The sequence below is a fragment of the Anas acuta genome, chromosome Z, assembly GCF_963932015.1.
Source record: "Anas acuta chromosome Z, bAnaAcu1.1, whole genome shotgun sequence".
Taxonomy (NCBI): domain Eukaryota; kingdom Metazoa; phylum Chordata; class Aves; order Anseriformes; family Anatidae; genus Anas; species Anas acuta.
In genome coordinates, this window is record NC_089017.1 from 22,777,033 (window position 1) to 22,803,538 (window position 26,506).

The 26,506-nt window shown below is 39.8% G+C and overlaps 1 protein-coding gene across 1 annotated transcript in view; it reads right to left on the reverse strand.

Moving 5' to 3' along the window:
* Positions 1 to 606: 606 nt before the first annotated feature.
* The window catches only part of MAP1B (microtubule associated protein 1B), a 71,409-nt gene continuing 45,509 nt past the window's right edge, over positions 607 to 26,506 (reverse strand). The window contains exons 3-7 of the mRNA XM_068666160.1: positions 23,815 to 23,897; positions 19,827 to 19,967; positions 8,329 to 14,956; positions 5,990 to 6,228; positions 607 to 5,283 (exon numbers count right to left, since the gene is read on the reverse strand). Of these exons, the coding sequence (XP_068522261.1) occupies positions 5,128 to 5,283; positions 5,990 to 6,228; positions 8,329 to 14,956; positions 19,827 to 19,967; positions 23,815 to 23,897 (7,247 nt within the window). The 3' untranslated portion in view covers positions 607 to 5,127. The remainder of the gene's footprint in view (positions 5,284 to 5,989; positions 6,229 to 8,328; positions 14,957 to 19,826; positions 19,968 to 23,814; positions 23,898 to 26,506) is intronic.

The following is a 26,506-nucleotide window of genomic DNA, read 5'->3' on the forward strand; positions in this document are numbered from 1 at the left end:
AGTTATAAATGAAACTGTAGAAGTCAGAGACAGAGAGGGGTGCACAAGCAGGACTGCTGTCTGAGGAGGAAGGAAACCGCTCTGTGCCACAGCTTCTCTGGGGAGCCAGCACCCCCTGCTCCCTGCCACCCCAGCCTTGACCTGCTGATGGCCATCACCCACTGGCTCGCTGCTCACCAAGGAGAAAAAACAGGAAGGAGCAATTCAATCTTGTTAAACTGCAACAACTCCCTGGTTTGGAAAAGATCTCTTTTCAAACCAGGGTGGGCTCAGTTTGATGTAGCTTTATTGGTTATCATCTCTGACACAGCCACTTGAATGTGTACTTACTGAAAATGAGGTGTTTTCTCATGCTGCTGGGGAATACAGAAATGAGAACAAAAAGAAGCCACATCATGGTACATCATGGTAATGTTTTACACCACGAGAGATAAAAGTCATCTTAATTTATTTTCAAATTTCTAAATAGAGATTGGTTCTAATCTAATACTTAAATAATCACTGATATTTTGAGCTAAACCCCATATAATAGGCAACCATGATTGAAGGAAAGGGGAAACTTACAAATACGTACACACACAAAGACAAGAAACATGTCAACACCACTTTACCACTTTTGTATTTTATTGTGGAACTGAGTTTGTTTCCTTTACATCAAATATCCTCAATGGAAGAGGGGATATTGCACACAAATATCATAAAAGCACTACATATTACTTTCACTGGAAACTAATTTTCTACATTAGATATGACTGGATAGAATAGAAGTGATGCAGGATTATAAGACATAATACCATACACAGCTGCAGACTGACACAAACACCATTCAGAACAAGAGAGAGGAGGTGTGTGAGGTGCTTCTCAGCCAGCAACAAGACTGTTTCTTTCCATGGTTTGGAAGAAAATGGCTGCATGCAAATGCGTGAAAGCATATTTCAGATTTGCTCTTTTACAATTGTGATTACAGCCCAGTCTTGAAGAGGTAGCTCCGGCCATTTGGAGCTCCTAGCAAGTCTAGTGCAGAGAAGCTTTGTATTATTTTTCTCCCTTTTTCTTTTTCTCTCCTTTCAATATTTTTATGCAATTGTTTTATTTAGTTATTTAATTTTTAGATTTTTTTTGTAAAGTCACAACAAACAGACTATTTTTTCTTTTTTTTCCTTTTATTTTAAATAGCAAACATTTTTAAACTGGGTGAATAGTATACTTGCATTCTAAGAAATGCTTACCCTTAGTTGGTTTTAGTGTTTTGTTCAATTATTAAGTGAAAAGATGAAAGCTTACAGTTTCTTCCAAGTGTAAGTATTATACTTTTTCCTTTTCTAATAAATCCAGACCAACAAAATTACTATTTCTCTCAAAACATCATTACTGAGCAAGAACCTCTGGCGACAGATGAACAGAGAGAAGCATATGACATAAATGTTCCAAATGCACAGTAAGCGCTCTTTGGAGCTGACTTGCTTGTGGCGGGAGGGATTGAAAATTCAATTAACAAATCAATTAAATCTTACTAAAATGAGTACCGGAACTCTCCTAAATAGTGTAAGCTATTGCAGACAATAAAGAAAAAGAAAGAAAAAAAAAAAACAACATTCATATGTACGGTTAGCTCCATTCACCACAGCATGTAAGGTAATTAAAAAAAAAAAACAAAAGTGAATTTTTGAAAGATGGGGTGAAAAGTAAAGGTCAATGAAGTCAGGCCCACCACAGGACTTTGAAAAGGCATGCAAGAGAGGCCCTGTCTAAGTTCAGGAGTGGGAGGTGATCTCTAAAGTTAATTCTTCATTGAATTTTATTAAGCAGTATACTTAGTAGCATAAAGATCATGACTGGGATGCTATTATGGATAACACCGTCATTTAAATGGAGTGTCCTTTACACTCAGACACTGAATCTTTATAATTAGAGTAATCAATAACAAACCATGCTCCTAGAAATCTATGCCGATCAACAGCACTCATCATTAATGTACATGGTACATTTTGATGACTGTTCTAAGCTAATTGTGTAGTATTATAACTAGCACAGTTAGATTAGTTCCACAGGCAGGAAAGACATTAAGGGCAAGAGGAGCTAATGGAGGAGGGAGTTCATCGCTGTGTTGCACCCAGGGGTGGTTGCCATTTAAAAGGGAATGGATGGAACAGGCATTACAAAACCTCGGAAGAGCCAGGCTGGGCTTTTAATATTATTGTAGCAGAAAAAAAAAAAATAATAATAAAAAAATGCACATTTTAAGGTCAGCTGTAACTACATTATTATTTTTTTAAGTAGAACTAATGCTTGAGCCATCACAAACTTGCTTGGGGAGATTTAAGGCTTAATTCTAATTTAATTTACAGTAGGATTGAATGACTGTAACTTCCCTGATTGTAGTGAAATTGATCTTGACTCTCAGTGGTGTGGGATTTATCTCAGGACCACTTCTGTACTTAAAACAGATTTTCTTCCAAAGCAGAGGTACAAACTGTTTCAGATTTTGTCATAAAATCAGAAAATCTGTTGATCTGTTCCCACTCAAAATGTTTGAGATCTTACCTATATAAGAAAGTAGACAAAGCAGAAAGAATTGAAGAAACAATACAACTATTCTGCCAAATATTTTGCCTATAACTTTGAAAACTATGTATTACTAACATAATTTTAAGTAAATTATTATGAGCCCAGCAAACATGCTTGCTTTCACAATACATTTCCACCTGCCTTTTGTGCCATAGTCATTCTGAGTTATTCTTAACAACTTAAAAGGTATAGCAATAAATAAAACAGCATTGCTAGAGATACCTAAAAAAAAGAAGACATTAAAAATAAATCAAAAACCCCAACAATTGACAAACAGTAATTCACAGCATTAAATGGGCCTCAGGAGCCCATATTTAAAGGACCCTAAAGCAGGATTAAAAAATCATAAAAATTAGGAGTGCAAACTTATACCTAAGAAAAATATCCTAACTATGTAAATTTGAAATAAATTAGAAGTAAAGAAAATAAAATGAGGTCATAGTTCACTACATTGTGAAACTTAATATCAGCCATAACAGTGAATCATACAGACCAGCACATATCTCCATTTTGGAGGCCTTTATACCTTCTTTAAATTCTGATTTGCAAACCTTCTACAAAGTATTTTTTTTTTATTGGGGTAAAACTTCTGAGACTAAAAAATCCAAACTGTCTTAAATCATGGAACTGTTCTACATGCTGTTCCTCTGCAGGCAGTCTAGAGAAGGAAAGAAAGGGGAAAAGAAGGGAGAAAGGAAAGGAAAGGAAAGGAAAGGAAAGGAAAGGAAAGGAAAGGAAAGGAAAGGAAAGGAAAGGAAAGGAAAGGAAAGGAAAGGAAAGGAAAGGAAAGGAAAGGAAAGGAAAGGAAAGGAAAGGAAAGGAAAGGAAAGGAAAGGAAAGGAAAGGAAAGGAAAGGAAAGGAAAGGAAAGGAAAGGAAAGGAAAGGAAAGGAAAGGAAAGGAAAGGAAAGGAAAGGATTTATTTTAGCTTATTGCTTATTCTATCTTTTCTCAAGATCTTGTGAGGGTTGAGAATGTAGACACTTGTAAATATTAGGCAATCAACATTTCAAATTCCATTTTCTTTCATCATCAATAGATTAATTTTATCATTAGGGTGCCCCCTCTGCACCTATCCCCAAAAAAGGTTTTGGCAGTTGACTATTTTCAATAAATTTTAGTTTAATATCCATTCTCACTAGAACCTTAAACAACATTATTCATTTATCTTACAAAACTACTAAAAAAACTGCCTTCACCTGAAAAATTTTTCTTTGCGTTTTCCTGTAAATGAAAACTTTTGTTAAAAATTCATCTATTAAAAGTTCACACATTGCTAAAAAAAGGTTTCTGTACATTTGTTCCCATATTCACTCTTAAATTAAACAAATAAAATAATGTAAGACAAAGGAAGGTTGAATACTGTACAGACTCGCAGGTAACCTTTTTATCATTCTGAAAATTTCACTAAGTTTTGCAACTCTGATACTGGACACCACTTCAATCCTGCTTCCACAGTACAAAAGAAGCTTTCAAAAGAAATGCTTGTCTTGCCTTCTTCTGCTGTCCAGGTGCACCAATGAAGTGTTCACGTGACTAAGATATGTAATTCATAGCACCGAGCCATTTGACCAGTCAGATAGGTTTCTAGTACCACACATGCACACTCACACTTCTTTACTGGTGTAACTATGATCCTACACTGGTGTTTATAAATTTGCTGTCTCAACAGTAAAAAATAAGTGCATCGAGTTTCTTTGTACATTCAAGTCACTTTCTAAGGCAAATTGTCTACTGTATGTACTCCCAACTGCTTTGGTATTTTGCTTCAGTCAATCAACAGTTGACATGGGTGTTTAAGCATGTGGACTGGTCAATTCTGAGTGGAGTAAGTGGACTTTTGCTGGGAGTATGCCTTAGACCAATAATTCTGGATGTTAAAAGGAAGGTTTTAGAGTTCTGGATGGGGTTCAGACAATGTGCATATTTGGCCTATGATTGTTATGGTATGTCAGTATGCAGAGTTCAAATTAAAGTGGAAAACTGCTAATGAGAGTTTTAAGTTTTATGTCCTTTCCTAGCCACGTTCTCTTTCTTTGCATTTTCCAGCTAACTTAACTCTGTAAAGTAAGGACCCCCTTTGTGATAGCTCGGATTGATACAAATTTAAAACTTTCTTTTCATATGAGAGCATAAGCAGACTGCAGTAAGCGATACATCTATTGCCATAAGACTAATGCAGATCTAATTATTTTTTACTTTCTCCTCCTACCCCTCTCTCTCTTTCTCTCTTGTTGTGTTTCTTTAGAGGGCAAATGCCTCTACCTGGCAGAAGTCAGTTATGGTTGCTAGTGCATGGTTTCCAAACGTTCAGCGGAGATGAAACTGGATCTGTATTTTCGCAGTAATTTGAACCCTACTATAGGAATACTGTTACTTCCCTTAGCAATCAGCAAAGACTGAAAAATATTAGTGACTTGCATCACCGTGACACAGTATAGCATTTGGCAGGTATATAGTTCAGCAGTTGAAATAGATGGGTTGAATTTTTAGAAAAGGTGTTTTCAAACTGAAGAATTTCTGGAAACAAAGTTTAACGTTGTGGTGCGTGGTCTTGTTCTTACAGTTCAATCTTGCATGCAGGAAAAGATTCATCTTGCATAACAACCGTGCTGCTGCTTGCCAAAACCATGATGTTGAGGTCCTGCTGTTTCTCATGGGTCTCTTGGTACCATTCTCTCATCACTTCTGAGTCATGTGTTGGGATTAAGGTCACCTGCAACATGAAAAAGTAGAGCTTCTCAGGCATGAGCAACAGAAGAAAATCATAAGAAAAATGGCTTTGTTAAAAGTGCCAACCAACAGCTACATTTCCCTTTTGGAAAGATCATATCTTTATGCAGTAAATAATAAGATAAATTTATGGATAAAAAGAAATTAAAAAACCTGCTTCTGTAAAGTGCTCAAATACAGCTTTTCAGAGAAGGAGCAAGGTATAGTCTGCACTGATATCCCTTCTGATTATGGCCTATTTATTTATTTACTTATCACATTGGAAAGGCACAAGAAGTTTCCAAGTGTACATGGTTGCTGTACAAACCACAGAATGTTATTTTTTTCTTTCCTACATGCAAACTGAAAGGTTAGCAAACCCAGATCATTTATGGTATAATAATAACATGAAACAGCGAAATGGCCCTGTAAATAATGCATTTCCAACCATTGTATTCTACAGGGTCAGGTCAGAAGAGCGAGGAATGGAGGTGCAGCTGACCACAGCTCCATACTTCACTCATGTACCACAGATCTGTACTTCACTCATGTGTCCTCTCACTGGTTTCACCACTGATGAAATGAGGTGCCCTAGCTGGGAACCTCCTGTCCAGAGCAGTGGCTGTCCACTCTACAGGTGCACTGGCTACCCATGGTTGCTTCTCAGAAAAGTTTTAATTTCCAGGCAGAAATACTAGCAAAGAGCCTACCTGCATGTTGCTCTCCCACTGGGCCTTGCCCTCCAGCAGGGAGTCCAGAACAGCCCTGCTTGGCTCCTCGGCTGCGGCATCGTTCCCGCTCACCACGTAGTAGGATGACCGCACCCTCTTGAAAAACTCAACGTCAACATTCTTACTGTTGCTGTGGTTGGGAATGTACACCAGATCCAAATACACTGGAGGTCCTGGAGGCACAGCTGTAGATTTTGCTGACTTAGTAGTCCCAGGTCCTTTGGAAATCAAACAACAAAAGAATACATCCCGGGGTGGTTAAAAACATGTATTTATTAGTGACCATTAAAATCATTGAGGTGATACTCCTTAAAATAGCTACTGCGGGTTAAGTGTTACAGTTGTACTTCTGTGTCTTCTGAAACAATTATGGCATTACCCTCCTACACCTAATGACACTTTCCAGCTTTGTCAAATCCAAATACTGATTGTACTAGGAAGAAAAAACCTGAACACATGTAACTAACTATATAATACAATAAAAACTCACTGCCACATAACCAACAATTGACTGAACATTTCCCAGTAATACGCTACTATTATCCAACAATTACTACACAAATCTGTGATTACTGAATTACCATTCAATAAATGGCAGCCTTAATTTCTAAGTTAAAAAGCACAGCTTTTTGAAAATCTCAGATCTGCATGATGATGAAACATAGGGTCACACAGGGAGCCATGCAGATTTGAAGCTATCTCTATTTATATACAAAAATTGGCCACATCACAAAAAGCAGGGGGAAGAAACTGCAATGCATAGTGCAGTGGCTAAGAAGAGCTTCATTCAAAAGGAAGTCCAAATTTTAAACACTCACATAGTTACAAAAAACCTGCTTTTGTCATACACTGGATCACAATGTGAACTGGCAATGAGGGTTCAATCAGTAATCGTATTCAGATAATGGCCATTTATTGATTACTAGCCTCCTTGTGATGTTATAGAGGATGAAGTTTGGAAAACTAAATTATCTGAGCAGTATCCTTTATTTAGGGTCACATATTGAAAGGCCAGAAAAGTCCATTAGAATTGTCTATCTTGATCTGATATTCATCAGAGGACAATATGCCAAACAAGCATTATAATATGAAAATATTTCCTGAATTAGAGCATTTTTAACCATTGGGTATGTTACAAAATCTTTTACCATCTTTTATCACAATAATAATAATAATAATAATAATAATAATAATAATAATAATAATAATAATAATAATAATAATAATAAAATATATCAATGATACATCTTCTGGAATTGTGGACACTAACTTTGAGTACAATATTGGGCATTTTACTTTAAACCTAAATGTCAATATCAAATAAGAGTCTTGTCTTAAGCTCTAGTATATGCCTGGGAAATATGCTTCAAGGAAAAATAATCTAATATGGAACTAAAGTTCTAGAGAAATGTACAGCATGAGGAACTAAACTGCTGTTTTGAAAGGCATCTACTAACAGAGACATGCGAACTATGGTATAAGAAATGAACAGTGGACTACTTCAAATGGGAGAGCTATGGACATGAATGTTGGTTTGCTTGTACTGAATCCCAGACCTGCTGGGAGTAAAAAGCTTTCAAGAAATTTCAGTCCTGTTGATAACAGTAAAATCAGAGTATCCTCAAAACTCTGTAATAAGATCTGCTGGAAACAACCTATTAGCACAATGCCTTCTTCAGTAATTTAATATGTATTTTATTACTACTTAGAAGGCACAACAGTCATTCAAAATGACATTAACTTTCCACATGTTGAGTCATCATTGATGGCATAAGACTTTAACCGGATTATGTGATATACATGCTTAGCTCACTGAAAGTGCTCTTACTACTGTTATAATTTTTTTAAATACTCTTTTTAAAAATAATCCAGCAAAGTAATAAAAGCATCCGATGTCCTACAGCACCTCGCCTCTTACAACATTAAACTGTGTTAGTTTATATTAAGAGCATTGTGCCTACATAATTCTGGAAATGAATAAAGTGGACCACTCCACTGCTAATTTCACTTAACCTACAAGAGTAGTACTTTTAATTCTATTAGTCAGTTAACAATTTAGACAGCTGGTACTAAGCTTTTTTATACTTGAGGTACTTGAACTAATTCTTTACATCTCTGCAAACTGACACATCAAGTTTCTCAGATTAAAAGAATTAAGTCAGAGAATTTCATTCATTTAAATGGGTCGTTTACATACTGTGCTTGTATCTAAAACATGGACTTTCTTTGGGGGTTTGCTGAAAACCACATTCTCAACTGGTATAAAGGCAATCTAACTTCACTATCTTAACAACTAGAGAGCTCTTATGTGCTTTTACCTGTGGTTGCGGTCTTTGCTGACTTGGATGCTGTTGTATTTGCTGCATTCTTGGTGTCCTTATCTTTCTCTTCTACTCGGGACTTTACTTCTGGATTAGAGATATTTTTGGTTGCCTTCTCCACAGACTCCTTCTTTTTTGGAGAAGCTGTTTTGGAAGTTTTTTCTAAAGATTCTTTCACAGCTGGCTTTGGTGAAGCCACTTGTTTTGATTTACCATCACTTTTTTTAACAGGAGAAGATGACTTGGTCTTAGTACCTTGTTTTTTTGTTTTCGTCTTTTCCTTGAGGTCCTTCTTTAAAGGTTTACCCAGATTCTGGTCAACAGGCAAAGCCTCTGGATCAACCATGGAGACATCAGGGTGCCTAGGGGAAGGGCTGCGATCCTGCATCGGGACCGGTGGTGGGTCAATGTGTTTGTATGTAATTGTCTTGTCTGTTGGAATGGTTTCTGACTCATCTTCCGAGTCAATGTTAGCATCTGCAGTGATGGAAGGGCATTCCTCAGTCTCAGGGGGAACATCTGAATCCGTCTGAGATGGGGCAGACTCGCTCACTGAAGTGGGAGGTGTTTCATCACACTGCCGTCCCTGCTGCTTTCCCCCGGAGGGTGGCTGGGCTCCCCCAGACTGAGTTAATGGCTTTTCTTGATCTTGAGACTGCTCTTCACTTGCAAACCACTCAAGGGGATTAGGGTTGATAAATGAAGGTGAAAGTTCAGTTTTAGGATGCTTATATTCGCAGGAGGACACAAGGCATAAATCAACATCTTGACGAGATTCTGCTAATGATTTTCCTGGAGTAAAATGTGCACTTGCTTCATAGGAATAGCTGGTAGGTTCAGGTGACCTGGTGGCTTGCTCAGTTGTCTCAAATGAATAATCTGTGGCTTCAGGTGAGCTGGTGGATTTTCCAGTTGTCTCGTAGGAGTAAGCTGTGGCCTCTGGTGACCTGGTGGTTCTCCCAGTTGTCTCATAGCAGTAGTCCATGGCTTCTGGTGACTTAGTGGTTTTCCCTGTTGCCTCAAATGAATAATCCATAGCATCAAGTGATTTGGTAGCTTTCCCAATTCTCTCATAGGAATAATCTGTGACGTCAAGTGATTTGGTGGTTTTCCCAATTATCTCATAGGAATAATCTGTGGCCTCAGGTGATCTGGTGGTTTTGCCTGTTGTCTCATAGGAATAATCTGTGTCCCCAGGTGACCTGGTGGTTTTTCCTGTCATATCATAGGAATAATCTGTTTCACCAGGTGACCTGGTGGCTTTCCCTGTCATCTCGTAGGAGTAATCTGTGTCCCCTGGTGACCTGGTGGTTTTCCCTGTCATCTCATAGGAGTAATCTGTGGCTTCAGGTGACCTAGAAGTTTTCCCTGTTGTCTCATAGGAATAATCTGTGGCTTCAGGCGATTTAGTAGATTTTCCAACTGCCTCATAGGAGTAGCTAATATCTTCTGGTGATCTAGCAGTTTTTTCTGTGGCCTCATAAGAATAACTAAGTTCCTCTGGTGACCTGCTGCTTTTCTCTGAATCTTCTTTTTCTGGGCTGAATAAAGGTTCTGGGCTGTGCTTTTCTAGGGGTTCCTGTAATGTCACAGCCTGGTAACCAAAGGCTTTGTCAGAGGACACTTGCAATGACAATGAAGATGCATGACTAGCTGACACTGCTTCTGTGACTGCAGGAGGCGAATCTGGAAAACTAGGAGAGTATAGAGGAGAAGATTCCCTTGGACTTAATGGAGATAGATCAGACTTTGGTGACAGCTTTTCTCCTAGGCTCTGCACCTTTTCTGAGGTAAGAGAAGAATGAAGTGACATATCTCTGGGTGGAGCGGCACCTGCAAATGTTTCCTCTGGCAGTGGAGAAGTTACCTGGGAAGGAGTATGAGCTGATGAACTTGAAGATGAAGCTTCAATTTGAGAAACTGAAATAATTTCTGAAATATCCTTCTCTTGAGAGTAAGATGTCTGCTCCACAGGCGAAATCTTCCGTGCAAAAGTAGGCTCCTGTATATCTGAAGGGCTATAATCTACTTCTGTTGGTCCATTTTCAGATATATGATGTATGCTAGTGCCTACAGGAGGATATTCAGGAGATTGCCTGCTGAAATCCATTGCTAAAGACTGCTCAGGGGATTCCTGACCAAATTCTACTGACATAGTTGACTGTTCAGGAGATCTGTGATCATGCACTGGGGTTCTTGATTTTGCAGTTTTAGGTGAGAAATCTGGTGGAGAAATTGACATAGGCCTTGGGCACTCCTCCTTAGACGGAGACATTTCTGTTTCCTGAAATGTTGTTGGTGTTTGTACAACTGACACTGAAAGGGAATCGTCAACTTCTGTTGAGTGGGGAGATCCAACCTCAGCATGCAAAGAGGGGGATACATCATCAGTAGTTGGTTCTGGAAATGAACTAGTAGCAACAGATGCTGTGGAGACAGAAGCTACTCCTTCAATATGAGAATATGTGTCTTCTGCTACGACCTCATCAACAGGAGTTGCAGACTTATCAGAAACAGTGCCTTCAGAAATTGACATTTTTGTGTCCTCTTTTAAGGAACCAAACTGACTGATATCTATTTGAGTAGGTGAGAGATCACCCGTCAACTTCCTCTCATCCAAGACCAGTGAAGACTGGGAGCTGCTGGGTTCTGTATCCTCCATTCTTCTCTCTAGGCTGAAGCCTTCCTTAATTACCATAAACTCCATGCTTTTTTCATCTTGTTTTTCTTGGAAAAGCCCCACTGAGCTGGCTTCAGAAGCTGGGCTCATTTGAACTGGTGATTTTTCTTTTTCAGGTTTCCCCTCAGAAGGACTTCCATAATCTCTGGTGGGAGACTTTACATCAGCACTCAAAAATGTATCATAAGTGGTCTCTGAACCTATCAGTGGTGGACTCCGTAGAGGTGAGAGAACCTTTTCAATAGGAGATTCTGAATCTGGCACAGGCTCATCCATTGGGCTTATTCTGGGTTTTGCAGACTCATCTTTGACTTCGCTGAATTCAAAGCTAACTGGAGCTTCTGTTGACTTTTCACTTGTTTCAGAGGGAAGCTGACTGGATTTTTCATCAGTGGGAGACTGATAATAAGGTGTGTGACCAGCACTACCAGCAGCAGACTGTGAGGGAGATGCTACTTCTAATGTTTTATCTTCAGGGCTTGCACAGTGCTCTTCAGCAACTTCTTGACGTACACTGGGCAATGCAGCAACGGGGGCAGGCTCAGCCAAGACCTTGATCTCATTAGGAATGAGTGAAAAGTTGACACTGCGTTCACCCAGTGGTGTTTTGGCAACTGGTGATGGAGGGGACAAACTATCAGCTGGACTCTTGGCTGGACTAAGTTTTCCAGAAACATCTTCTGGACAGGTTTCTTTGATTTCTAATTTGGCAGTGCCTTGGATTTCACTTTCTTTTTGCCGGTACACATCCTGGAACACAGATTTGCAGAATTTGTCTTCCTCTAATGAAGAAGGTGGTGAGATGGTAGAAGCTGAGGCATTATAGTCTTTACCTTCTGTGGCCTCTGTTTTGGATCCTTCTGATAATCCATTAAGAGCATCTGGAAGTGGAGAAAGTTTAGGCCTACCAAACTCTTGAGAGTACAGTGATGTCTCGTACTTGGTAATATTCACATACTCCTGAGACGGTGACTCACTTTCCTCATTGTTAGTTTCATCACTCATAACATCCCGGGGCGTAGACATTTCATCCATTGGAGTCGGTTCACTAGATATTTCAATGGTAGACTGTGTATAACCCGAAGTAGCAGTGAATTCCTCAGGTTGATCTTCTCTATTTTCTTCATCAGAAACAGTGGCTTCACTTTCTGAACCACCAGGTAATGTCTCATCATGGATTGAAGAGGCTGGTTCAACTGCTGGAGACTGAGGCTCTGAGCGTTTTGTTGGTGTAATAATGAGTAGGCCATATTTATCTTCAACTTCACCAGCTTCTGCAGCTTTGTCTACCACAGCCATCACATAGTCTTCTTCAGCTTCTATTTTTTCAGTCTCCTCTTCATCTCTGATGTCTTCTGCTTTGTCTTCTTCTTCTTCTTCAGTCTCTTCAGTTTCTGCCTTTTCTACTGCTTCTTCCCTGTCCTCCTCAGCCCGTTCATCTGATGCCTCATAATCTGCCTTTTCGATATATTTTTCATCTTTGATATTAGCATCTGTTTCAGCCATTATTTCTTCTGCACTCTTACCCACTTTTCTTGCTTCTTCCATGTATGGTTTTGTGGTGTCAAGTGGTGTCTTTTCTTCCTCATCTTCACCTCGTTCTTCAGCTTCTTCTGTCTCTGCCTTCTCCTCATAATCTCCTGCTTCAGATGATTCTTCCAGGCCAGTTCCCTCATCTTCAAACTTTTCATTGTCATCAACCCTGTGCTTTTCCACAGGTTCTAATTCTTCAGGTGTCTGTCCACACTCACCCTCAGCCTCTGTGGTAGTTATGCCTTCATCAGAGGACTCAGCAGGTCCTTCATTGTCTAATTTTTCCTTTTGGATATCAAAGGCCTCTTTTTGTTCTTTGCCGGAGAGCTTCAATTCATCCTCAATGAGTGCAACCTGAGGTTTTGTTGTTTTTATTGTTTCCACTTCTTCAGCTTTTAATTCTTCAAAATCCTTTGTTAAATCTTCTGGTGAAGACATAAGGGACCTCTCTGCCTCAAGTTCTTTTCCGCTAGCTGTAATTTCTGCAGCTGCTACAGCAGCTACTGTTGTGGCAGCAGCTCCAACGGCTGCAAGGGCAGCTTGTGCTCCACTGACTTTGATCTCCTTCTTCACAGTCTTAATTTTTCCCTTTTCCTTTGGTTTTCCAGCAGGTACTGCTTCTTTTTTAGCAGGTTCCTCCTTCTTTTGTGGTTTAGGTTTTGCTGCTGGCTTTTTGGTTTCAGCTGAAGGAGTGGGTGTCTTCTTTGTTTCTTTAGGAACCTTTTTGATGTCCTTTTTGGCTTCTTTTTCTTCCTTCTTAACTTCTTTTTTCTCTTCTTTTTTAGCTTCTTTCTTCACTTCCTTTGGTGGAGCTTCTTTCTTCACTTCCTTCTTAATTTCCTTCTTCTCCTCCTTTTTCACCTCTTTTTTAACTTCTTTCTTGATCTCTTCTTTTTTGGGTTTTTCCTCTTTTTTGATGGGAGTTTTCTCCTCCTTTTTAGCAACCTCTTTCTTTGTTTTTTCTTTTTCCTCTTTCTTTTCTTCAGCTTTTGCTTTGACTTCCTTTTTCACTGGTTTCTCCTTTGTCACTTTTGGTTTTACATCTGTAGCTTGTTTTTCAGGAGTTTCAGATTTCAGTAATTGTTCTTCCTTACTTGTTATATCTTTTTCTGCCACTATAGGTTTGGCTTCTGGTTTTGCTGGTTTCTCTTTTTTAACTGGAACTTTTTCTTTGCTTTCTAATTTCGGAGTCTTTTCTGGTGCTGGACTAGGCTTTGCAGGCTCTGGAGTTTCTTCTTTAGATTCTTTTCTGGCAGTCTTGCTTGGTGGTGTCTTTGCAGCAGGCTTGAGACTCTCCTTGCTGTCAGCTCGCTGTTTCAACTTTGCTTGTTTCACAGCTGGACTAGCAATGTTTCCAGTTAGGTCTTTTTGTGTAACCATTGGCTGTTTAAGGAAGTCCAAGTGTTTGAGCTTTTCTAGTCCTTCTAGAATATTATACTGGGTGCTGTTTCCAGGAAACAGAACTCGAATTATTTTTTCTGCAGGATTAGCTGGATGCCACACAATCAGGGATGAAACAGAAGTGAAATAGGATAATGGAATGTCTAGTTCTTGGCCGTTTGGTAGCAGAAATTCAGCTTTATCTCTGTTAGTACCACTCCACTGTTGCATAAAATATTGCATCTCTTTGCTACTTTTGACAGGATTAAGCACATACATCTCAAGTTTGCCAACTCCCATTTTCTGAAATAAAATAATGGGGTCAATGGTATTTCCCACATTTCTGAAAAGAGGTTCTGGTTTCATAGACAATTTATTTAAATACTGGAGTGTAAAGCAAGCTTCTTCGACACTCCTTTTAACTCTAATGTTAGGATCCAGATTCTTCAGGTTCTCAGGTACATTAAGGAATACAACTCCTAAATCAGGTGAGATCAGATTTTTCATCCAGTCACTGTTGGTAGTAGACCCTTGAGACTGCTCCTCTTCTAATTCAGCTATTTTTCTCTGAAGCATGCTATTGATTCCTGGCAGGTTATCATCTCCGATGTGAGTGAGTAGAATAGAATCTACCCTGTCCAAATGCCGGATAAGCTTCCAAAAGCAAGATTTTCTTTCAGATCCTCCATTGATAAGCATGTTGAATCCATTCACTGCAAACAATGCAGAGTCTCCTCTTCCACCCGGGAAAATATAACAGCAGGGTTTGGAGAGTTTCAAGAAGCCTCCTGAGGTTGGAGGTTCCAAAATGTCAAAGGGTGATGGCACTTCTACCGATTCTGACAGATACTCTGTAAATTCAGAAAGTCCTTCCATTTCAGGCAATATGGAAGATGAGTTGAGCTTAATGTTAATGAAGTCTTGAAGGTTGTGTCGATCAAGATTGGAATTTTTCCAGTCCCCTTCCTCAGGGCAGAAAAGAGTTAAGCTGGCTTTGTTGGCAGGATGTGTGGTGCTCAATAATTCACCAATCTAGGGTTGTGAAACAAAAAGACAAGAAGATAAACATAAATTAATTTTTAATGATAATTAATGACAGAACATGATATTATCTAATCAGATAAGACTTTTGTTAGACCTTCTTCACTGGTGAGTACCCATCCTAGAAGCCAAAGGAACTTATATACACTATTAGTTTACTGCTGTATTATTATTATTACTTTTAAATACAAAGGAACTGCTTTCTCCTGATCCCTTCCTCTCTGCCCAAAGGAGGAAATTACCCCAAGGTTCTCCCATCCTTCCTTCACCCTTTATAGAAGGACAGTAGAAGCTTTTATATTCAGAGGGGATGAGAGCTATGAGTTTAAAACTGCAAGTGCTGCCACTATCTCTGCCACTGGCTCATGAGCCTCTGTGCTGCTCCAGTCAATCTGGAAGAGCCATTCAAATACCTATGGGAAACAGCACATCCTCTGAACAGGCTGTACTGGGCTCATTTAGCAAGGTTTTGGTAGCAGGTTGCTGCAGGGGTGACCTCTGTAAGCAGAACCCAGCAGCTTCTCCCATGTCAGATCAGAGCCAGCTCGATCTGGTTCCAAGAAGAACCCACCACTGGCCAGAGCTAAGACAATGAGTGATGCTGGTTGGGCCTCTGGGAAAGCAGATTGAAGAAAGGGAATAATGGTGTGCTACAGCAGCTGGGAGAGAGAGGAGTGAGACGCAGCCCTGCAGCCCCCAGGTGAGTGCAGCAGGAGGGCAGGAGGTGCTGCAGGCAAGCAGCAGCAGTTCCCCTGCAGCCTGTGCAGGGAGAGGCCCCTGGTGGAGCAGGCTGTCCCCCTGCAGCCCACGGGTCCCACATGGAGCAGATCTCCATGCTGCAGCCCCCCCATGGGTGGAGGAGCCCCCGGTGGAGCAGGTGGATGTGGCCTGGAGGAGGCTGCGGCCCATGGAGCAGGAGCAGGCCCTGGGCCGGAGCTGCAGCCCGTGGAGAGGAGCCCACGCAGGAGCAGGGGGTCTGGGGGGAGCTGCCCCCACCCGAGGGGGACCCGTGCTGGAGCAGTTTGCTCCTGGGGCATGGATGGACCCCGTGGTATGGAGCCATGTGGCAGCAGTGCTTGAAGAGCTGCTGCCTGTGGGCAGCCCCTGCAGGCTCAGTTTGTGAAGGACGGCATCCCGTGGGAGGGACCCCATGCTGAAGTTGGGGAAGAGAGTGATCATGAAGGAACAGCAAAGATGAAGAATTATTGTAACCCCATTTCACTATGCTGCTCAGGGGTAGGAGGTAGAAGAGGTGGATGGAGTGAAGGTGTTCTTAGTTTGCTTTTAGTTCTCACTCCGCTAATCTGTTAGCAGTAGGCAATAATATTAATCTCCTTTATGCTGAGTCTGTTTTGCCCTTGACACTAATTGGTGATTGATCTCCCTGTCCTTGTCTCAACCCATGAGCCTTTTTCATCATATTTTCTCCACCTGTTCTGTTGAGGAGGGGTAGTGAGAGAGCATTGCTGAACTACCTATTGGTATTAAACCACCACATGCCATAGTATGTAAGGCTATTTTTCTGTTCCAGTCTGATCTAAAAAACAATATTTAATTGTTCCAGATCAGTACACAAACAAATATGTAACACATTTTAAAGTATAAAAGTATAACATATTTTAAACCTTCTGCCAGTTAGAAAAACACAGCCCATCTCTATCTTATTTGCTCTTAACAAAGAAAACACCAAATTATTTAAAACTCTTCTTTAAAGAAGTAATTCAGATATAAAACATCAGTGTAAAATATGCCCACACAGTATCATGGAAAATACCATTATCTTCTTTACAGAGACTCAACTGTCATTTAAGCTATAAGAACAGTTCCTATTATGCTACAGCTGAACAATTTGAAAGTTTTGGACCACAAACTCAATCAGCAGAAGAAACAAATATATATAAATTAAAATGATGTTTGATTGCAGTGATCCCTGTGGGTCTCTGTGTGCTTATGTCTAACTTCCTTTCTTTGTGTTACATTATTTATTTTCAGCATTTACCAAAAATAAAACTCATCAAAGATGCAGTAGCTGTTATCCAAACAAAAATAATTCAACCAGTACCTAAATAAAGCAGAAAATAAATATTTTCTATCTTTCTTTGTCAGCCTTACATAGTATCTGAACCATTTGATAGGAGTCTAAATAAATTTCATTTGTATGTCAGACTTGGTTTTGTCTGAAAAAGAACAAAGAAAAAGGCAAAATAAAAGGTGTTAAGGTGGGAGAGGATAAATGACAAGGAAAATAGGAGATCCATTCCTGCTGTTTATCACAGAAATAAGAGTGGCAGCAAAGACCACAACTCTGAAATGGATTTAGGATCTTCAGTATAGTCCTTATGCTGTCGCTCTAGTCAGAGTTGAAAATACATTATTAGGGAGCATTAGAAGTAGTAAAAGATCACTTCCTTTATGCGAATAAATCAAAGCCCAATGCACACATAAGGTGATAACTTGTGTACAGACTGTTTCTCATGGAGGGCCAACTTTCTGGATAGACAGAAAATCATGTAGTAATACAGTGAGCTAAAGAATATACTGTCCCAAGGTTCGCAGTTAGTCCTGTCTAGTTTATATAATACCATATTTGGATTTCTGCTTCATACCACTAAATTCAATCTCTGTTTCCTCTTAAAAGCTGGCACACATAATGCACATGCTGTTAAGCTATTGGTAGCACAGGCCAATGAAGAGTTGGAAAAAAAAATTCCAGACATAGATCATATCTGTTACGAACAGCAAGCTCAGGAATGCCCCAGTAAAAGCTTTAATGGATTTATATTTCCAACGATGACACAAAGGGCATTGACAGCTTCACTGCTTACATGATTTGATAACACAAAAATGCAAATGCTTTTTCCTTCCTCTGGATTGAAGGTCAGTCTGCAAGCAAAGAAACCTATTTATGAACCTATTTAAAGATGGCCACATCTTTAAAGCACTGGGACACCACTTTTGAAGAATCCTCAAGTTTTAAGGTGTTGCAGCCATAGAAGGCAGACAGCAAGGTGGCTGCTCAGAGAGCATACAACATCGCTTAATAGCCTGGACCACAAAGGCAATAACAAAATGTTTTTCCTCTGATAGCTGTTGTTGCAGAGGTGGTGCAATAGGACATCTTCAATGCTCTGGCACGGGAGAAATTGAAAACAATGCTTTTAGGCATTGCCTGCAGGGAGGTCTGCAAGCTAGACATGGATTACTGAACTGGACTTCAAAAGAGTATCACCCTGGTGAAGGGAAATACTTCTTCACATATTTGTAGGCACATACCATCACCATAGTTCAGGTTTGGTCCAGTGAAACAAAAGGGACGGAAACCAGAAACATGAACTTCGCATAATATTCATCAAACCTTATGTGCTTATGGGTCAGGACAGCATAGGAATTATTTAATTTAATCACTATTTGAAAAACCACTGCCCACTTTTTTTATAGCCTTTCTTTCTAACCTTGTTTCCAATTTGTAGACTCTCTGAAAATTTCCCATTGATGGCAGCATTGAAAAAATGTCACATTCGCAGGCTTCTGTATGGGAATCAGGTTCTTTCTTTGGGTTTCTGAAACGTGTAGAAGCAGTGAGAGCCCAAGGCTCAGGGACAACAAGCTGGATGCCAATGTTTTAAAAGAGTCGTGCTGGCTGGTGAGCATGCTGCCACTAGCAGAGATGAGCCATGGGAACCTTCCTGGGGCCAAAGGAATATATCCCACATGCCCCACAGCAATCCCACATTGGCTCTAGTGTCTTGCCAGACATCACCACTCAGCTTTCCAGCCAACTGTTGTTGGCTTATTAACTGTAACAGTAGGATTTGCCGCTGGTTTTGCATGTAGTTCATGCGTTCCTACTTAGCCAGAAGCACATGGAGCTCAGTCTCGCAATTCCACAGAAAATTAACTCTGCAAACTGACTTTTAGGTGCAAGATGCATTTCCGAGAGCAGGAATCCAGTTCTGGAATTCCAGCAGGAATCCTTAACCCTACAACCACATGCAGAACAAAGAGGCTTTGAGAACATGATCAAATAGATACAGTAAGGTCATACCAGAGTTAATGCAAACTCTGCTTTTTCAGCACTGAACTTTCAAATATCACTCCACTGAAATTCTCCTAATTACTTTTGGAAACTAAAATCCTATGGACATGGCCATATAGTTTATCTAAATATATGATTTACACAGCAGCCAAATTAAGTGTGACAGCTTGTTTACTATGGGCTCCTGCCCTATGGGAGCTTTCAGACACAGCACATTAAGCAGGACAGCAAAATAACAAGCCATGAAACAAACAGCATTAAATACTGGTATGTTGTATACTTGTGTTTTTGGTGTATAAAGATCACAAAATTTACAGATTTCTCTGGCTGGATTTTAAACACTACGGTAAAGAAGCCAAGCGGGTAGGTGGTGCAAAATTCTCCAGCTGTTCCAACAGACAGTCTCTATCTTACTTAATGTCACCTACTACTCAGCTGCCAACAGGCAAGAACCTTTGTCAAATTTGCCTGCTTTGTATGTGCACCTTAGATAACAACCTGTACATTTCAGAAGCAACACTATCTCCTTCCGTTGTTAAAAAGTTCACTGGTTTCCTGTTTCTCAAAGTTAAAACTCAATTCCCCAAATTAAAATGCAATTCTTTAGTTAAGCAACTCACATTAAAAAAAAAAAAAAAAAAAAAAAAAAGGGAAATTAAATAGATGTTTTTAAAGAAAGCATATGTTTTTAAAGAAAGAAGAGTAAAGAGCATCAGCATCAAGCTGCCAACTCTAAATTCAACCTAACACAGAAGGCCATTTTTGGTCTTCTAGAAACCTGTGCCATCACATGGCAATAAATGGAAGTTACTTTTATGAACACACCTCTTGATCTGTGAAGATCTCGATGAAGTTCTGGAAGGAGAAGGACCCTGACTGAAGAATGAGTTCTCCTGTGTTTTCAAAGCACTGTCCAGTTAGTACAAGGAGCTTGTGTCTTGCAGCATCTGTGATCATTAAACGCACCTACAGTGACGGAGAGAAACAGCAATAATAGGAGTTACCATGTGTTTCTACATTCCTATGAGAATGAGCAGTTTACCTTGCTTAATTTAAAACATATTTTGCAGCAGAGTCTCACAGTACTGGTGAAACATCATCAAGTTATAATGCTGCTAACAAAAAGAAACAAACTAACAAAAAGAAATTCTGTAGCAAAAAGAAACAAAAGAGGCACAAGAACTGATTAGGGAGAAGGCTTGATAAATAAGTCAAAGTAAAGACATGGAAAAAAAATCAAGGAGCAGAAGAGAATAAAATTGGAATGACAAGAAATATTTTCAATGAACAAATATATTCCTTGTATAGCTCTTGGCAAGTTTTAATAGCAGTATATCAGGACAAATTTGGTCAACTGTGCCTCATTTTCTAATAAGGGACAACTACACGTATCAGACTCAGTTTTTGGAAGACCATCCTATTTTTATTTTTATTTTTTCCCCTGTATACAACATAACTTGCCATTCAGTTGAAAAAATATCACTGAAAAGTAATAGTCACAAATCACAATCCTGCTTCACCAAAATCATAAACTTCACCATCAGGCACTCAGATACATGCACCATTTACTCCTCATGATGTCACTAACTATGGGCTTTTTACAGTGTGCCTGTGAAAGATCTTATTTCATATACATTAGTAAATTATGTGGATGCCTGATGGCTTAAAGGAGCTTACTATTCAGAAATAGCTTTCTTCTGCATTTTGAAATAACTACTTTGAAGTAGATTCTCATTACTTTGCTTGACCCTCACAACAGCTACTAATAATTCCCGTTTCTACCTCAGGGAGAGATTTAATTGTATCCTAAGAAATATTCATACGTTCACTATCATTCTGTTGGCTGATCTCAACTTAAATTGAAGAATAAGAATAAATAAAACCTTCATAAAATTCTGTGCTGTTGAGTAAACCTTTTGCTAATATTTCAAAAAAAGTTTTGTTTTGTTTTGTTTTGTTTTGTTTTCCCAGCACCAGTAAATCAACTCAGATTAAGGTAAGGCTTGCATTTCAAGTGCGGTAATTCCTCTGTCCAAGAAGAATTACGTTAAAACAGAGTAGTGATTCCAGAACAGTGCTATCCAAACTAAACTAAATGAGAAGAGTCCGTCTGGAACAACTCCACATGTAGATACTGCATCCAAACACTATCTCCATGGAGATGACATAATCACCTCAGCACTCCTAGCAAGCCATTCTTTCAAATTTATATATTGATCGTTAAGCAATCAATTGTTCTAAATAATTCCCTCTCACGCCAGGGAAGCTGAGCCAGAAAGGCTTGACCTAAATCTCTGCTGAGCTCATGTTTTCAGTACAATTAGAAAAGAGTCAGTGAAGAGCTTGTAACTTCAAGAAGATGCCAACTCTATGACATCTTCGTTGTTATTTTATTAAATAAGTGCCCTTGACTTTAAACAACAGTAAGGTCCTTTAATTAAGCACAAAAGTAATGCTGGCTTGTCACTAATTGCACTTAGATGATTATAAATTCAACAATGTCCTTGATGGATAGAGTCTATCTATTTCAGATAAGAATAGAGATAAATGCAGTGGTCTGTCTGATGTGTGTCTTGAAACCCTGTCTGTTCCAGTGGCATTAAAACCATAAAAAAAGATGGTTTCCTCTGCTGTCTTTTCTCTCATTGCTGGCAGCAGCCCTGGGCAGTCTGCCAACTTATGTATAAACTTACTAGGCAAAATTATTTCCTGATTTATGAATCACTGATATGCGACTGTCACATAATTCCCCTTTAACTTATTTTATTAATCTATGGTTCTGCAGAATAAATAGATTCTGCAGAGCTAGAAAACTATGGCAGGGGAAAAAAAAAAGGTAAATATATGGTTGCAGATTGTAGAGGGTAACATATTATACACATGAAAGAACTTCCAGAGACACATAAATTCTGTGTCTAGCTATAATCAAAGCATTCTGAGGGACTATCAGAATTTTGTCTTCTGATTTCAAGACCACTACATCTAAGAAGAAACATTGCAAGGCGATAAATTCTGTTCAACTTTACCCTTGGTTGAAGTCCCAAATTGTTTGAAGATAGCAAACAGCAAGACTCAGCCAAAACTTGGTAACTTATTACATACACAATTGGAGGAGTATTATGGCAATGGAGTGGAGTCTTCTTAAAAACTAAGTAACTGTTAATAAAGTTTTCAGAAATTTGTTTTCTTAGAGGATATGTGGTCTGTCTCCTTTTGGACTTTTCTCTTTTGGGAAGGATTTGGCAGCTGACAGAACATGATAGGAGCTTTGGGCAGAACCACGTGCAAACTACCACAAATATGGCTGTTACCAGCCAGTTAAAAATTAATAATAATAATAATTGTTCTAACAAGTTTTGCCTTTGTTTTTCCTGAACTGATAGATTCAATTTCCTCTTCTAATGAAGTCAAAGCTCCATGGTACATCACTGTCTCCTCAGTTGCAACGTGGGAAACTACTGATACTTGAAGCTAAGTTTTCTATTTGCCATATAAGCCACATCTCATCTAACCTCCAATTTAATTCTCCTAGCTCTTTCTTATCGTCTTTCTGGCTTTTGTCCAGTGAGGATCTTGCTTAGTCAGCCAAGGTAAAGATCAGCTTCTAACTTCTGGCTGTGACCAGTTTGGCAAGATGAAAGCAAAGTAAAGATTGCCTCCCACAGCCTAGTGAAAGGAAGTTGGCAGTAACCTAGACAAACATCTTCCAGAGCCAAAGGAGTAAAGCCAGAGTTCAGAAGTCATTAATTGGCCTCAGACAATGTTCTTCCTTGTGGTCATCCATCAAATGAAGACAAGAAACAGCGATAGAAACAGCATTTCCTTGCTTTTGGCAGTTTCTTCTGCTCTCCAGCCCCCTCACACACACTTTAAAGCTTTTTATTTTTACTCTGAAAGCCTGAATGTATTAAAGACAATCTTAAGAGCTGCTGCCCAGCTGCCCTCCTTGTTCCTTTCCAGTCATCTCTAATGAATGCAAGAGATTTTCACAAATAGTTTTTCAGTCAATGAGCTGCTGTTAACTAAGGTGGATTAGTTATTTAAAATAAAATAAAATGAAACTTTACAAGTTTAATTTGCTTCAGTGTGTTTCTTCCTGTTGGTATTTAATATCCTTTGGGTTGGTAAAAAATAGATTTTTCAAATAAAGTATTGCAAGTAAAACCACTTCATTTCCCCACAGAAATTGTACCATGTCAGTGCTCCCCAGCACCAGCTAGCAATGCAATTATCCCTATTTTCTAAACCTTCAGTCTCAGTATCTAAATTTCTCAATTTTCTCTTTGAACTATGTGCTCAGTTCTTCAACTCTACTCTACTGATTTCATGAGGAACTGGTGCTTTCCAGAGTCCAGTGATTATGTTACATGTTTTTTTCGAGGACAAATCACATAGATCAAACTAGAGTCACCATCACACAGAAGTTTTCCTCAAAGGCCTGAATTTTTATCAGGGTACCAGTTGCTCTTCAGGCACTTTTTCATGTGTAAAATAGACATCTAAGGGTACCAACAATGGAAGAGTCAAAAAAAAAGCAGATGGATGTGGTTCTATCACAACTGCCTCCATTTCATCAAGAAGGGAAATTGTGAATTATGAGGAAAGGATTGCTACATTCAGAGATCTGCTTCTGTTTACACTTCTGGCAGTTTACCAGGAGTCTGAGAAACTAGTAAGAAAATCAATGGATGGTTGATAATGTTGATATTTACTACTAACATGTGCTTTCAGCCACAATCAGGACCTGCTCTCATTCTGTCCACTTAATGGAGCTTTAGTAACACATCCAGTGAAATATTTCTGTGTGACTTACCTCGGTGCTAACTGCTTCATCCGAGGGATTGATCAGGACTACAGTTTCTAAGATGTCACTTCTGTGGTGAAGAATTTTCTGACCTGAAACACAGAGAGGGAAAAAAAAAAAAAAAAAAAGAAAAAGAAAAAGAAATTAAATCAAACCAGTTGTGCAACATGGTTTAAACCAATGCTTTCCGTGAGCTAGCTATGCGTCCCACTGTGCAGCAGCTCCCGGGTTCACCACAGCTGCACACAATGGCCACAGCAGCCATGTTTGGCTCATGTTTTCAGAAACATCAAATGCCATGAGGGTCTGCATGCCAAAAACTGGAGAAATTCAAGGTAATGGAAATAAACTGCCAATAGCTGCAAGTTGTGTGCCTTCCCTTCCTGTTACTCAGCTTGGTCTCACTGAGCTGGTGTGATCAGGGACCAGGGTAACTGCTGCCAGCTGAGCACCTGGCCCTGTATTTCTGTGGACATATCTACACCATGGATAGAGCAGAGACTACACAGTATGGCCAGGTAGTATGGTCATACTACACTAGTATGACCAGGTGATTTTAAATGAGCTTTCTCATATCAGCAGCTTAGCTGCAGCAGTAGGGAAGTCAGCAAGGGCTGCAAACTTCCCCTGTACAGGAAGCAAAGTGAATACTTGTGCTATACATCGGTACTGCCTGTCAAGCACGGTTTGTGAGATGGGCAGAGGAGCCCAGGGGTTGTCCCCACTCCACACCACTAGAAGCACACTCACTGTGGCAGTGCTCTAGAACCAGGCAGCATCCCACATAGATCCCAGGTCCCCAGCCACACCAAAACAACCAGGTTAATTAAAGCTAGGACAGAAGTCCTCTTCCAGCCTTCCCCTAATATCGACTAATACCAGGACACTGAAAAATTCCCTTTCAGGACAGTCTGACACTTGCCCTGCTGCCCTGCCATACTGCTTCACCTCCCTCCCATTTGCAAAAACTGTAACAAGCAATGTTAGGCAACAAGAGTGAACAGACGTGCAAAATACAGCTAGCTCCTGAATGAGTAATGTCTGGGCAGTTTTGGTGCAGCCTCACAGCCCGCTGGCTTTCATACTCAGTAGTTAGTCTGTCTGTGTATTTAATAGTGATATTCATCTGACTGAGAGTGGATGCCAGAAAAACACAACAGGACTCTTGACATTTTTTTTTCTTATGGTAATTGGCAAATGCTTATCAGCATCTCTTTCTGTGAGAACTGCAGAGAGATTAATTAGCAGCTGTATTGTCATTCAGAAATGTGGACTGGTAATTAGACCAAAACCAGAATAGCTTTCCTTTCCAAGAAAACTGCTTGGTATAATATTAATTAATTAAAATAATTAATTGTACTCAGAAGGAAGTAGGGGGGAAACAAAATAAGTCACCTATTTGCCAACTAAGAGACTTAGAAAGAGACTTAAAATAACAAGGCCCAGAACCGTGATTGTGAAAAGAGCTCTGCATTCCTGAAAAGACAAGAGCACCATCAAGGCAGTCTGAGAGGGTGGGTTGCCAGCCTTTCCCACACAACCCCTGGCCCTGCCTTCACCCGTCCTGCACCCACCTCCTCCTCACTTCTCAATTTGATGCATCATCTGCTGTTGCTCTGGGGAAGCTCTGCATTCATAAATGTAAGAGCTTGTAATCAAAAGATAGAAAATAAAGGAGAAGGAGAAAAACAAACTAAAAAAACCTCAAGAATGCTCTCAGTTAAAATGTGAGATGAGGTTGCTGTTTGTTGTTTTGTGTGTGACAGTACCTGGAGACTTGTGGATAATAATCAAATCAAGTTAAAGTTGTTTTCATAACATCTATTCTTGGTGCACTTATTTGCAAGAAGGAGAGACTGCATATGACAAAAATGGAGGATGGCAAGTCTCCCTCTGCAGCATCCAGTTCTGGCATTAGCCTTTGTAATTCAGTTTATTTTAATAGCTCTGCTTCCTTGCCTAATAGGAATGCATACATGAGGTTGCATTCAGTAAAGCATCCAGATGGCTCTGTTACCACAGACTCCTTCAGAAGATGCCCTATGATCAGATATTTTAGTTATTCTTCAGGCTTCCATCAAATGAAGAGATTAAGCAGTGTATTGAATCTAGTCTTTAGTGCTGGGAAGGAAATGAAAGAAACTGTCACCCTTGAGTTGCCACAGAAATTTCTCATGTAATAGTGGGTGACACAGAACACACACTTTGCTTCAGGCCAAACTAAGCCTCATCTGTGATTAGATGTTAACACATTAAACATAGCCATAAAAAAAATGCATTCAGTCACATGCGAAGTTAGACAAAGATGCATGGTGTCCACCCGACTCAAAGCACCGACTTTGGACCTCACTGATTCTACTTCAACTCATCTCTGTAGCTGAGATGGATTTGACCAGATTGAGACCCAGCTCTCCCTGAGTGGCACTGATGGAGGTAATGTACAACCTACACCCCCATGGTGCAGACGTCCAGCTCCAGTAGCTGCATGGTTCCATGCAACTTGAGATTGATTTCCAGAGGCAAGTGTGGTGGTCTGCACCATATACACATGCCTGTTTGGAGCTGCAACTGGAGCTGTGACTGCCCCCTCTTTAGATCCTCCATGTGTATGTGTGTTACTGCTGACCACACAGGCTGGGGACCGAGCACTGGCAGGGTGTAAGACACTACAGGGGCTTCCCTCATATAAAATTCTAGAGTG